The sequence below is a fragment of the Abramis brama genome (genome assembly GCF_963993115.1).
Source record: "Abramis brama genome assembly, chromosome: 25".
In the NCBI taxonomy this organism is placed as follows: domain Eukaryota; kingdom Metazoa; phylum Chordata; class Actinopteri; order Cypriniformes; family Leuciscidae; genus Abramis; species Abramis brama.
This window is the reverse complement of record NC_139987.1, coordinates 2080001-2095694: the sequence shown is the minus strand read 5'-3', so window position 1 is coordinate 2095694 and position 15694 is coordinate 2080001. Positions and strand designations below refer to the sequence as shown.

General features: G+C 38.2%; 1 protein-coding gene across 1 annotated transcript in view; it reads left to right on the top strand.

The window, feature by feature from the left end:
- Positions 1 to 2184: 2184 nt before the first annotated feature.
- map3k1 (mitogen-activated protein kinase kinase kinase 1, E3 ubiquitin protein ligase) overlaps positions 2185 to 15694 on the top strand; it is a 71604-nt gene continuing 58094 nt past the window's right edge. Inside the window, exon 1 of the mRNA XM_084105515.1 lies at positions 2185 to 2591. Within this exon, the coding sequence (XP_083961641.1) occupies positions 2209 to 2591 (383 nt within the window). The 5' untranslated portion in view covers positions 2185 to 2208. The remainder of the gene's footprint in view (positions 2592 to 15694) is intronic.

The window sequence follows — 15694 nt, the reverse complement described above, 5'->3', positions numbered from 1 at the left end:
TCTCTCAAGGAAAGACCATCATTAATGATATGGTAAATTGGCTCTGATTTCATTTGAAACCCGTTTGTACCCTATCCTCCCCTGCCCCTCTCTACCATCTATTCTCTCTCTACTTCCCCTCTTCTCCTCTTTCTACATCTCTGCTCTTCTTGCCCCATCTCCTCTTCCTATACCATCTGTTCCTTCCCCTCATCTCTTTCTACCTCTTCCTCTATTCTCTCCAAAATATCTTACTCTTACATTTCTTCATTTCCCATTCTTCTCCTTTTTTTTTTCTTTTCCTCTTTTATAGGAACTCATCAGAGATTTTTTTGGGGCTAATTGAGGACAAGTGCAAGTGAGAATTTAACAAATAAAAGAGGTTTGTTTGTTGTGTTTGGAAAAATGGTGCACAAATTATTGTGATTCTTGTGAAACCAATAAAAAAAGCTGCAACTGTTTTACTGATATAGCCTATTAAAGTTTTGGCTGGTTGCATGATCTACTGTGAAAACATTTGAGAATTTTGTGCTGTGTTTTGAGAAAATGATGCATGTGATTTGTAATATGCATGAAATGGAGGACAATTTACAACCTGTTCAGGACAATTACAAGTGTTCAGGTTACTGTGTTAACTGCTTTGAGAACAGTGATCTGAGTTTAGAGAAATGTGTCAAATCGATTGTTATGAGCAAATATGAGTTATTTCTGGATATTGATCCAGGGGCAGAATTCTGCATCTGCTGGTTAGAGGAAAACCTGTAGGAATTACAGAACAAATGACCATATACAGTATATCCAGCAGAGGCTCATAGAGATCCATTCATTTATCTGGATGTGGCCAACTGCTCCTCTCACAACTTTTGTAATATATTTTGTGAATATATATTTAAACATTTAAAATACATCAAAATAAGTATTTTTTCAAAGATTAGAATTAGTTGTTGTTGTTGCCTGAGGTCTTTTGAAGTGTCTGTTTTTGCAATAATGCCACATAAATTTGCAGAAATGCCACATAAGTTGCCAGTAAAAGACAAGACTTGATTGTAATCACATATTATTTATTTCAATAATTCAAATGTAAAAAAAACCCATTGACTTTAGAATAAGAAATGAAATTCATAATAAAAAAGTAAATAAAACCAACAATCAGCAAAAAAAAGAAAAAAAGAAAAGAAATGAAGATATGAATATGAAGATATGAACAGATAACAGGAGTGTGTGTGTGTGTGTGTGCATGTGTGTTTGAGTGTGTGTCTGTATGTGTATGTGTATGTGTGTGTGTGTGTGTGTGTGTGTGTGTGAGTGTGAGTGAACATATTCTTTCCACATTGCATTTATGCTCTAGTACCAGGCCTTTATTTCTTTGTGGAAATTTTCTGATGTATGCTGGCTTTATTTTTGTGTTTTTCTGACAAATGAAAAAAATAATAATAATTGTTTTCATCTTTCCCATTCATTTTAAATGTGGGTTCATTTTGATGTGGGACTTCAGAACAACCAAATCAAACCCAGATGTTTTGTGTGTTTATAGATAGGTATGTCGCAAAAATACAAACTCATGCCACGGAGATGAAGGAAACCATGTTTTTCAAAGAAGGAAAATTCAAATGGGGTCAGCCTGATCCAAAGGACCTCTAAATGGTTAAATGTTCTCTACAGAAAAACTTTATTTTTAAAAGAGTGTACATTTTACAAGAAAATGCTAATTTAGTCCTTCAACTCCAAAATGTCATGTTTAATTCAATGTATTACTTGCCATTTCTTTGTAATTATTGCTGAAATTTACTAGCAATATCTGAGTGAATTTTTTTGAAAGTAAAAAAAAGTCAGTGTAGTTTTCAACTTTCATCTTTAAAGGTCAAGAAAATTCAAATTATTATTATTTTTTTATTAATACCAAGGTATCAAAAATATAAGTAGGCCTACATAGCAAAAATATAAAAATTACATAAATGATAAAGAAAGCAAAGCATCACATATATACATACACATGGTTTATAGCCTATATACAGTATATACACAAAAAAAATCTAATTATTATGACATGGCCCCTTGAAGTTGTATGACACCGTGCACTTAGGTTCCCAAAAGAGGTCCCTTGGCCCCTCCTATATTGTATACGACTCCTCCCATCTATCCGGAAGCCCCTCCCTCTCATCCTCCCCCAAATTCCCGCCACTCCCTCTCACATAGAATCTATTAAGTGGCAAATATTCAGGACAGAAAATGGCGACGGCGGGGAGCCGGACGTCGTCGTTAGGCGGATTATTGGACCCCAGTAGCGGCTCAGGCATCGGGACCGGAGTCCAGGACAGTCCCAGTGGCTCCAGCGGGACCAGTCTGTCGACCAGCAGCGGGAAGGCGAAGAGGAGCACGGGCGAGAGCTCTCAGTGGAGGCGCAAGGTGAGGAGTGTGGATCTGGATAAATGCGAGAGCGGCTCGGTCCAGTCCGCATTACTGCAGCACAGCCTCGGCGACAGAACCAGCTCTCATCTGGGTGATACTAGTGGTGCTCAGGAGTGGATGAGGAGCTCTTTAAAGAGTCCGAGCTGTGCGGATCATGGAGCGGCTTCTGCTGCGGTGGACGTGAACGCTTCACACAACAACAGGTAAAAATAACTGCGAAACTACTTCAGGCAAACGGGCTTCCGTTCTACGCGCATTTGGGGAAACGTTACAAACTTGAATTATTAGCGATATATGAGTTTCTCTCTGGCAGAGCTCCTCCTGTGTGGATATGGGTCAAGTATTAAGGATATAGATGTTGCAAAATGTGATACAAACTTTATGCAAGTGACACTCATAATGCAAGTGTTTTTAAAAAGTCGGTTTCACTTTATTTTAATGTGTCCCCTGTTACAGTGTAATTATGCATTTTAGTACCGAGGAATAATAATTAACTAAATGTACTTATAGGGTTAGGATTGGAGTTAGTTGCATCATGTAATTATGCATAATTTATAGTTATTGCTGTGTAACAAGGACACTGTAAAATAGTGTTACTAAAAATTCTTAAGACACTTAAAAAGATATTCATACGGTTTATTTGTTTTTGCTTCTACTGAACTAACGCCTTAGAAGTGCAAGCTAAACTAAATAAATTATAATTACAAGTTATGTAAATTATAATTACATACTCGAAATAGTTATTAGAAAACAATAACTGGGGGAAAAAAACTGCGTTTAGTATGTTTTCCCCTTTGATTTGAACGCATTTTTCAGTTGTTCTCCTGTATGAGAATTGTTTTGATATTTTGTGTTTCTGATGTTGTATATTTTCAGTTCATATTTAAGTTGAAAACCGTGTCTTTAGGTTAGACCTTTAAAGGATTTTACAGAGGAGATTTTGGATATCTTCATATATTCCTTAAATCAGAAAATACTGTCAAAACCCAGAAAAATGTCCTCAAAAATGTCCTCATATTTTTGGGTATAAAATGCATAAAGTATAAAATCAGGCAAATGGTCGCCTATATGAACAAATTCCTCTGTAAAATACCTCCAGAATATGAATAAAACTGTAAAGTTTGTTAGAGCTGCTGAAGTGGAGATATCTGAGAAAATGCCTTTAAAGATATGTGTTTGTAATTTGACAGAAATAGGTAGTGTAATAAAATAATTGTTTATTGAGTTCATATTTGAGTGTGGTGTTGAAAACCGTTGTGCCCCTCGGCTGAGTGTGTGATGATGATGATGATGATGATGATGTGTGAATATTATGGTGTGAGAAAGTTCAGCGTCTGCAGGATGAATGGCAGTTGTTTTCAGAAGGAAGACTGCGAGCGCAGGATTTGATGCAATATGAGCTGCAGGCTTTGAGACTGTGAAGATAATGAGAGATGAATGGAGCTGAAACCTAAAGAATCTGCTGGAAAAAACCTGCGTGCCTTTGAGAGCTCTGTAGTTGAGTTAATGCACACACTGAGGACATACGTGGGATTTTGTTTCATGTTTCATCATGCATTATTATGATTTTCTTCTTCATAAATAACTAGGCATGACGCATGTTAGTGAATCCAGATTCTTCAGCATATTAATTTTGAGATTGATAATGAAACCCATATATGACAGTGTGTGTGCCTTTCAGACTATAGATATTCTTCAGGTTAGTTGTCTTTCGTTGAGTGTTTATAAGCCATTCAGGGATTCTGTGACTCCGTGTTTTACGTCATTGAGCTTATTCATTTCCCGCCGTTCCCCCTCAGGTGCGAACCGGAGCGTCACGCGTCGTGTGTGTTTCATGTGTGCTTGTTAAAGGAGTGAAGGTTACAGGCAGAAACAGTCCTGATGGCCACAGCAGGTGTTGAGCAGGTGTTGAGCAGATGTTCTCCTGCTTGACTAAGACGCCTCATCCTCTCAAACTGGTTTTGTTAAGAGATCAAAGTAGTTTCCTTTCAGCGTCTCTTGAGCTGTTAAAGGAACAGCTGAAATGGTGAAGAAGTGTGCAGTCTAGGGGTGTAGCGATACCCTCATGTCACGATACAGATCACGATACTGAACTCACGATACGATATTATTGCGATACTCCAAGACGTGATAAAAGGTTCACAACAATAAATGCACTGTTGATTAAAATGCTAAATTTGGTGTTACATTGAGTGTGTAAATGAATAGTCTTGGACTTGGTGCTGAAACCCAAAGCTCAGGACAATAGAGACGCCAGAATAACAATATTCATGATTCTGAAGCTGAAAATACACGATTATTTTAGATGAATATACTTGCACTCTTTCACTGACTAGATATATTTATAATAATGTAGGACACTTTTACTGGTAGCATCAGACCCACAGATATTCCCCCATTGCATTATACATTATATTCAGCATAGTAGTTGAATGTAGGCCTAGTACTGACACTAAAACTCTGTCTGTAAACTAGAATTTTTTTCTCACACTGTAATTTTTATTTTGGGGGAACTATCCACAATACATATTGTTGCATTTTTGTATTGCGATATATTGTGACACGATGTATAGTTACACCCCTAGTGCAGTCTCTCTGCGCCGCTATCGGCACCAAACGAAATAAAAAAATTCTCGGTTGTTTTCAAACTGGTTTTCCAAACGCTCTCCCAGTCTTGAACTGAATGCTTCTGCCTCTCGCTCTCGGTCGAGCTGATGTTGTGTCTGGCTGGATGGGATTCTCAAACAAACTGAGTAATGTTTTGCTTGTTTTCAGAGTCGCAGTGTTTTGACTTTTCACGGGAATCTGCCTGGCTGAGTTAGTGGAACAGGTGAAAGTATTTATAAATACTTGGAAAAAAAAGTGGCATATTTCACCTTGAATATTTTGGGTCCAGGGCTTGACATTAACACCCGCCAACCCGCCAAATGCGGGTCCATAAAATACAAAGACTAATATTGGCTTGACACCTGTTTAGCTCACAGAGAAAGCCTTAAAGTCCCCCTGTGGTCAATAATAGTATCCCTTAAAACTCCTCTTTGATTATGAAAATAATTTTTTCCTTGAAAATTCTTCATGCCTTAAAATAGGGCTGCACGATTATGACAAAAATCATAATTGTCGATTATTCCCTTGAAATTGTAATTGCGATTATAAATTACAATTATCACAATTTACATTGAATGATGTTTTGAATAGCTTATTATTCAAAACATATAATATATAAACATATATTTCAAGAAACCAAACCAAAGTAAATGTATGCATGGTATTATAATGTTATATTAAAACAAAACAATTCAAACAATGGGGAAAAAAAACCTTAAGATAAGCTGTAGAAAGAACAACAACACATCTTAAGCACACAGAATAATGTAAGTGAACTTTTTTTTTGTAATTGCGCCTTTTAACGATTACATAATTGTGACATCTGTAATTGTAATTGCGATTACAAATTCGATTAATTGTGCTGCCCTACCTTAAAATATCTTGAATGTAACTCGACACCCTTGCCTCATTTAGTATGTGTGGTTCTATGAATATGCAAATGAGCCCCGCCTCCACTCACTCACTCAGCTCAGAGATCCACTCGTTGACGATCACACGTTGATCTGATTGGTTACAAGGTAGTTTGTGGCGTCAGAAACACCAGCGATTTCAAACCGTGTTTTTGAGACTGTCTTTGGAGAAAATACTCAGCAATGGTGTCGACTTATGAATTTACACATGGTTTGTCTTAAAGCACATTGATAACACCATATAAACATATAACAATATTAAAAGCTTGATTTTCTTTAAAAGCCTGTTCAGACTATGATATCGGCACGGCTTTCGCTCGATATGTTTGGCGTATGAGGCCGTCATGGTGATTCCTAAACGACAGTGGCTGTCGGGACGCTGAATCTGTCGGTTTATCTCGTATAGTGTGTCATAATGGATGACTTCACCACGCCCCGAGAGAAAGACTAGCTGTCACATCTGTGACCAATAGGAGCACAGAAGCTCTTCCGTACGCGGCTTTCAGACGTGCTGAGACGAGAGAGAGGCGATGGTGTTGGTGCTGTTATGCAATGGAGGAAAGTTTAGTGCAGCGATGGCAACAATACCTCTTCCTTCAATCCAGGAACATGTCCACTGTTGGGGTCTTCTTTCTTTTGGGGCTTTTCTGACGACAAGACAGCAAGGACAAAACACGCCGCTTCGAGAACCATTGTTCGTTTACGCTAGTTCTGCCTTTTTGGTGACATCAAGCACATCGTTAAAGACCGCAAGCAATAATTGGCCGGGGAGCAACGCGTAGTCATGTTTCTTGTACAGACAGGAATTAGCTAAGGAGTCAAAATCACTTAATCTGACACAGTGACTACAGTAAGAGACAGAAATGTTGTATAGTCTGAACCCAGCATTAGGTAACATCACTTTGTGATTTGTTTACATTGTTTCTGCGAACTTTGCTGCTTTCAAACGAGTCTTAGGCTAATGCTTGTTTGAGATGATTTCCAAAATTGTTCTTTTTTAAGTCAAGACACCCTCTGCGAATTAGCTTATAAAATATGCATACAAATAATTATCAACATACTTCCCCATTTGTTTGATTACATTAAGAATTGCAAACATTTTTGTATTACAAGTTTTCTGAAATGTTAGGTGTAAATATGATAATGAGAACTGTGTGTGTGTGTGTGTGTGTATATTTATATATATACATCGAGTTCTCAAAATGGGTTATGTCCATATATATATTAGTGTTCTCAAATTAGTCCATGTCCATATATATATCATTGCATGAAATAAATGTTTTGCCTGTGGTGTCTTGCTGCCTTGAGCAGAAGGTTTGGATGTGATCTATTATAGTAGTCATTTGTTCTGTGATTTGTGGACTGAATTGCTTAATATATCTTCGCAGATCTGCCATTGGAGCTTGGCATTGAGAAAGAGCCGTGTGGTTTTTCCATCATTGTCCGGTGGGCTCCTGTGTGTGAGTGTGACACAGTTGGTGTGTTCCCATTGGGTGTTCCCAGCCCACAGAATCGTAATTAATTTGTTTGCGTTTCCAGCGGATGTGGCGGGGTTTGCCCGTTCTCGTTACGCATAGATGGCTGGTCCAATGCTGGAGAAGATACTTCCTCCAGAAAAGAAAATGTCACAGGCCTTTCATCTGGTAAAACGAGAGCATGAGGTTAAATGTGTCAGGATCAAGAAAGAGCAAACACAGCGTTTGAGGATCTTATTGTGAAATATTGTGTATATGTTAGAGCTTAATTGGTTAATTTAGATCTATATCAGGTTAGTACAGTTAGTACTACATTAATGTAATACCAAAGGTTAAAATGAACTGATTTGTATACAAACACTTAGCCTAAATTACACACAAGGCAGTTTTTATATAGTTATAATATACTTTAATTACATAATTATGTTTCTACTCATTCGTTTTTTTGAAATCTAAACGGTGGCTGTCGTAACTCGTTTTCATGACAGATTTATTCAAACTTAATTAAGGCCTATTGAAGAACAGGTTAAGTAAAATTATAGTGAATATAGTGCACTTCAGTTTTCTTGAGCTATGGGCATTGAATAGCTTTTCAGAGGTAAATGTATATGTTACATGACATGTTTACAAGTTGTTGAAACACTGAATGAGAAATGACACGAGTCATTATGCGTATTTCGGTAAGCTGTATCTGTCAACACTTCTGATCATGTTCATTCATGTTTATGCTTAAACTGAAAAGTAAAACTGAAGACATGATCGGTTCACGTGCCGCTTGAACTGAGGCGCTACAGCGATCCGTCAAACCACATTAAAGAGTGCCAAAACTAGGGATGTCCCGATCAGGTTTTTTTGCCCTCGAGTCCGAGTCCGAGTCATTTGATTTTGAGTATCTGCCGATACCGAGTCCCGATCCGATACTTAATTCATAAAAAAAGAATAAAGAAGAGCGAAAAAACAGATCCAGGATGTTCCTTATTTTTTATTTAATTCACCTTATTTTAACATTCAACAACTCTGTTAACAAACGGAGCACTTCTGTGAGGTAGCTTGAACAATCAAGTAATAAATAAATTCTTTACTTTTGGACTTTAGTGCAACAGTAAATATAAAAAAAGTCTAATATATAAACAAATAGCACCTCAACTTAAAATAACCGGCAGGCATGTAAACAAATAAAAAATAAAAGTGCTACAGTGTTTGCAAAGCCAGTAATGTGCTTTTAGGAACTGCACTCCTAACTCTTACGCCGGTTTCACACTGCACTGTTAGCAGAGCGTGCAGCGCGTATTTTTTTCGCCGCCCATGTTAACAGATTAAACCAGGCTTTAGAGCATTCACACCGCGCGCAGAGGCGGCGCGGCAGTGCGTAGCAGAGCAGAAGTGCCGCGATCGTTTCGGCGCCGAGTCTATTTTTGCTGCGCCGCTTTTGCTGAATTAAAGTGACAATACATTGATCATGGCCAAAATACACCGCAGTTTTATCCAAAAAGTGCATTGATGATATCTATTGTGTTTTAAACAGTCAATCAAATGACCAACAGCAATTTAAAAAGAAAACAAATGTCCAAAAACAAACTTGTTGCCATAACAATAAAAACAAAGATGAACCAAAAGTTATATGAAATTATTAATAAAATAAGCTTCTTGACAAGTCTTTTCTCTTAAATGTATTTGAAAACGAAAAAAAGCAATGCCAACTTATCCATTATAGAGTAGGCTACTCTGTCTGTACACAACCTGCGGTTCAGCCGCGCGTGACAAATGCTGCCAGTGTGAAAGCAAAACGCGCGTGTCCTGCTCCTGCTCACCATACGCACTGCTCCTGCGCTGCTTACACTCTGCTAACGCGTGCAGTGTGAAACCGGCGTAACTCTGTGCCACCGCATAACTATAGATGTGTTAAAAAATAATGAGAATATATATACATATATGGGTCATTCTACAGAAACGTCCACTTTTGGTATGGCAAGATGTCTTAAAATTGATTTCTTTTTCTAACATTTAAACTTACACCACATTATTAGACTACCCTTTGACTTTATGAATACGCATAAATTACAGCTTAATGATTTTTATTTTTTTTTGTACATTTATTTCATGAAAAATTAATTTTACAAAATGGCTGCTGCAAGGTAACAAACCACATGTTGTCAATCATGGCATACTAACTAAATTAAGTAGTTTAATCCATTTGTATTCTACTTTTTTTTTACAATTACCTAACAATAAAGTAGGTCATACCAGTGACTTCAACTAAAAGCTTCATATGAAATCATGAGATAAATGAGAAGATTTCTGCTAACTGAAAAGAGACAGTGGATCTACCATGGGCTTTTCTTCATAGATATTCAGGAAATTGGAAGAAGGAAGTCAAGTGATGTCATCAGTGTGATTTTTATTTCAAAATAACAGATTTTTGTTTAACAGTAACACCAGTGACACAACTCCAGGGGACCACTACTTTCATTATAAATTTTATAATATTTATTCTGCATTTTTTTTATATATCATTTACATAATATATTTTATAGTTATGTATACATTATTGTATTTTAAATGGTGTAAAAATCTGTTATTGACCTCAAAATATAGCATTTTCCCCTCTGTACATGACTGTGGGGACGAGCACTTCTGTGGTGCTTGAAATTCTATATAATTAATAAAAATCAAATATTGCCACACTGGTGGCTCAAGAGGGTGTAATTGTTCAAATAACATATTGTTTTATTTTAAAATGTAAAGAAATTGTAACCCTAAAGTGTTTTTTAAGTGTAATATTTCTGTAAAGGCTAGGGACAGAAAAATGGACATTTTCATAGAATGACCCATATATCCGAGTCCTGATCGGGAGGTAACGTCCGATTCCGATCGAGTCTGAAACCACGTGATCGGATCGGGACATCCCTAGCCAAAACGGTGTTTATTGTTTGAATGTTGTAGTAAAATTGACCAAATTTGAGATCTGAGACTGTTTCATATCAAAAGTAGGCTTGCTGCGCTTACACCATGTTCGGCCGTACACAGATTACACTACTTGCTCACCGCGGCACAGCCTCCACTGTCGTTCAGTTCTTTATAGAAATAAAAAACCTTTAAGGTTGAAGTGGACAAGATGCTACAGTTATAACCTGAAAGCGTCTGCTCTGCTTCATACGGCACGAGCTGCAGAGTCGCACTGATCACGTGACCGACGAGATGGCGGAGGATTCGCTTCCCAACAGATCCTGAGCTTCATCAGCAGAAATATCGGAAATATATGGATTCAGGATCCTGGAGATGTTTCCAAGTCTCCATTGTTAATTAAAAAATGTTACTTTAGCACTAGCCATAGTGGCATGGACTGGTTTAGAGAGAGGCCAGGACGATTGGGTGAAATTGCTTTTATACATGATTCAATAAACAAGTTAATATTGAGTAACTTACATTTTACACACAAATATTGCTAATTACTTTGTCAGCTTTTACTTTGTAAAACATACAGAACAACCTTACAGTTTAAAAAAGGTAAATCCAAGATTTCTAGTGAATTAGCATAAACGCACTGCTCCTTTTAACATATACTGACATCCACAATAATAACACTGGTAGCAAAGAGAACTGCAGATTCTCACATTTTAGTTTGAAAATTAGTTTAATCTTGAATTATCATCAACTCTTGTGGATTAAATTAAAACCCTCTATTCTGAACTAACAAACGATTGAGTTTGTGAAACATATCTTGAATATTCACACTGTTCTCTGTGGTTTTCTTAGCAGGTGAATTAATAAATATTGTGTGATTGTGCAGCACACATCCTGGTTTTGTGAAGTATGTGATGTTTCATTGATGCCCCATAAAGAGCGTGCGAGTAATCTCTCAAGCGGACCTTTCCAGGTCGGCCTCCAGTAGCACCCCACCAACATCTGGAGCCAAACCGGCTCCTCAAACGTTTGCTCTCAAACACAGTCCTAAATGCTATTGTTCCTGTGGGGAATGTGCCCTCGACAAGCTCACGCTTGTAAGAAGACTCCCAGAAACTCATGAGGTCCTCTGGAGCTTCATCGTGACAGATATAGCCTCCCCGTGGGAGACGGAGAAGGGCTAAAATAAAGATCTGGGGTGTATGTTCATCTGTGGTGTCCTGAACGTGCGCTGAGGGACTGGCTCGCTGGCGTTTGAGTGTGAAATGTGACACTTCTTAAAACGGCAGTCTTGCGCTTCAGCTATAGAGGGTAAATTTAGCTTTCTCGTAGTATTTTGTGTCCTAGCGCATGCTTTTCTGTCAGAGTAAAGGCCTGTTCACATCACACCTAATGCAGATATCCTGTGCCAGGAAACCTTTGGGTAGAAAGAAACAATGGAGGTGCGTGTGTGTATGTATATATATATATATATATATATATATATATAACATATTTTTTGTTCTTATGAGGATCTTGCTGTTTTATTACTTGATTAATTGCTCCGACCGAATCGTGCTGTGTCTAGGACCTCTCACTGTTTGTGTTTGCTAGTCATCTGAAAGCCAGATGAAGATGGGTTTGTTGACCACATATTTCACAGAAATGAATTTGCTCTTCATAACAATATTCATGTAACGTGTGACCTTTCAAATGCAATTTGTCTTGCATTTTTATCTTGAATTTGGCATGAATAGACCTCAGTGCTGGAAGTGTCTCTTGTGGGACTCTTAGCTTACTGTCTCCTGGATGAATTGCCTGTTTTGTAGCATAAGCCTTTAAATAATAGAGAAAATAAGTGGATGATGAAATGTATATTTAAAAACAGTATTACTAGAATTTCTGAAAAGTGAACAATATATTGAAAAAAGTCTGACAATGATATTATTAAGCAGCGGTGTAAAACAACAAACATGCACAAACTTAAACATGACATCTTTGTCATAATGCAACAAAACAAAGTATATGTTGCAAATACTATTACTAGCATCAAATTGAAAATCTAGTCTATTAGTCTGGTCTACAGTTCGTTCTGCGATGTGACTGCTAAAAGAGTGTGAAGCTGTGCACTAAATTAACTGAGCCGCTTCTCAACAACCTTTGTTCAGCTAGTCTGTAATTTCCCTCCTAAACATTTTAATTTTAAGAGCCAGTGGCTCCCTTGTCATTTTATTTTTCAGTCTGGATTTTAAAGTATTAAAATAACTTTTAGCCCTAATATACGTATTTGTGATATTTATGTGGGTGCAGCCCAAACTATGATTGATTTGTGAACAAATGAACGTCAGTGGAGCAGTTGTTGAGTTAGTATTGTGTATATCTGTATCTGGCCATAAAATGCATTTAAATATTGCCGTATGTCTTGCATCCCCGGTTATTTTGAGTATTCAGTTGACATCTGTGCAGAAGCTGCGCTATTCTGGATACACTGAGAATCACGATTTTATTGTTAGTTTCAAACCGAGATCTCGATTTTCCCACGATACTGAAGAGACAACTAAACAAAATAACATGTCATTTACTAGAGGTTCTGACAAAAATGCTAATTGCTGCAGTCTATTTAAAAAAATTTTTTTATTTGAATGAATTATATAAAAAAAAAAAATCTGTTTGAAAAAATGATTCAATGACTCGTTCATTTAAAAACACTGGATGATTCAATGACTTCGTTTACATGCAGCTAATAACCCGTTCAAAACCGGAATATTAGCAATAACCCGGTCGCGCACGGCCATGTAAACACCGGCAAAAACCCGGATATGCTCATATCCCGGTTTTTAAAAACCCGGATATGATCCCTGGGGTACCCCTTTTCTAACCCGAATATTTGGTCATGTAAACGCGTATCGGCATATCCCCATCAAAAGGAACATTGATTTGTGTTCTGCGCATGTTCTGTTCGCAAGGAATCTTGGTCTTTTGAGGAGAGATGGCGCATACACAAACCCGCGTGCAGTATACCGGAAGTAAACAAGAAGTAGAGGTAAACATGGCGAGACGCAGCACAGCACCACACTTTTGGAGTGAGAAGGAAAGCGCAAACAAAGGCGATCACTATCTGCCCCGAACTATTCATTATCCGCGTGCTGCTGCTGTTGTTGTCTTTGGATACAGGAAGAAGAATCGGAAATGATGCATATTGCGTCTTAAGGTTGTCCGTACGTCCAGACGCTAACTGTGCGTAGCCGTTTACATCGGGATATTGCCAATTGATTACAAATTCCATGTATACAGGAGTAACTCTCTCTGCTCACGCATGTAAACGGGTTATTCCGAATGTTTCAGAAACCCAAATAGTGACCTTAACCCGACCATAACCCGATATTTGACAGCTTGTAAACGTAATCAGTGTTTTTGAAAAAATCTCTTGACTGAATGATTCAATGACAAGTACATTTTAAGTAGGGCTGTCGCGATAACAGCAATATTGTAGAACCGCGTTACTGACAGGCCAACCGCAGAGGAACCGCAGCAACCGCAATATTTGCGTATTTTCTTTTTTCATAAGGCTATACCCTTCTTGTTTTGAACTTCGTTCATGTGTATTGAATGTTAAATAAGTTAATAATGATAACAAGACTGTGTTTATCATGGTGATTTGTACAGAGGCGTCATGGATTTGCACTTAAGCCTAAACACACAGTGAATGAGAGATCGACTGAGTGCGTGCGATGACCTGCGTCTGTCTTTGAGGCCAAGTCATATATAGCCGTGTCCAAGGAAAGCGAAATATTTGTCGTATCACCCTTTTAACGCTTAAGGGTATTTATCATGAATGGCGTCAGCGCTGGTCAGCATTGCACAGCGCGAGGAAGCCGCGGGGAAAATAAATCAGCGAGTCACGCATTGAATCAGTGCCATTGGTCTCTATTAGTGAAGCATCAGCTTCAGCGTGACCAGCAATGCGTCACATGGGTAAGAAGAGCCTTGAAAAGTGGAGCTCAAAGTTAAGAATAATTAACACCTCGTTTCATTACGTCTATCTTTAATGAATCAGCGTAACGATGTCATGATACAATCATTATTTGAAGCATCAAGTTATTTTCAAAAGGTGATTCTCTGTATTAAATACCCCTGCAGGTGTCTGAGTCATTACTTTAAAAGTTGTAGCAACAACATCATGGCATGCAAATCGTTACTTGAACCTTTTTGAATGTCATTGCAATTTCTCTGCATTCCAAGGACCAATTTTCATGTAGTTTTCATGCAGTTTGCAGGCCGGTAGAGCAGTGCCGAGTCTCTGTGGAGTGTTTTAGCATGTTTTGTCTAATGAGCGGAGGCCTCTCCATGGTCACCAGGAACTGCATATTTAAAGCCCAGGGTTAGCTGAATGATCACGCCTGGACGCCGGACACAAAGGCCCGGATATTTCTATACCCATTAGGCCCTGTCCGCAGGCACAGGGGTCCCCCCCTCTCAGGTTTTGTTTAGTTAACAGCAGGACGAGGCAAGCTAGAGATTACATGTGAAAAGTAAACACATGGGAGCATGACTAATAAGACCCAGATTACTGGTTAAAACAACAGGTCTTGTGGCAGGCCGAGGCTAGACGCCCACGATATGAGCAAACTCCCTCTGAAACAAACGATATGTCTTGGAAACCGTGTCTGAATGCAGTGTGTGTTCATATTCAGAGGTTTGGGAAGTCAGACTAATCTAAAGCCCTATTCGCACAGGATTAGTATTACCTAGGGACCTCCGGTAATTTGTAATAATCGCAGAGGTCATCTGTGATTTTTATCCCGTGCGAATCTGCCATGTCTGTAAAAATGTCTGTAAAAATTCCCCCGAAAATTACCTACCGTATTTCGGCCAACACAGGGGTCCTCTGATAATACCAGTCCCGTGCGAATCCCCATGTCTGTGATTTGGGCTGTTTTTCTGTGAGCCTATCGTTTCCTAAAGAACATAGTAACCATTATGGGCCGTTTAACAGTCCATTTTACGTCTGTATTAAAACTAACAATAAAATCTCTCGATATGCCCTACTCCAATCCGATTATGGTTTTTCTCCAATAAAAACTATGAAGTGCTGCAAAAGAGAAAACAAACTACAGTAAAGACGTGATCAGGAAGCTCAACTCAGACCGTTGTCATGGAAACGTCAAGTTAAGCATTTTGGCGCAACATGGAAGCTCTTTTGGAAAGTTTGGACGCTTTTTGTGGTAGTGTAATTTAATAGTCTGTATCGTGGAGCATTTCTTTGTCTCACACGGCCTCTAAAGAGTAAGTATCTCAAGAAATCAAAGTGTGAAAGAGTACAAATGATATAAAATGAAATAAACCAAATAAAATGAATAGAAAAACAAGCCTATCGAGACGTTTCAGTATTTATAATAACCTACCTTCTTCAGGCAGGCTTGTTGTAAA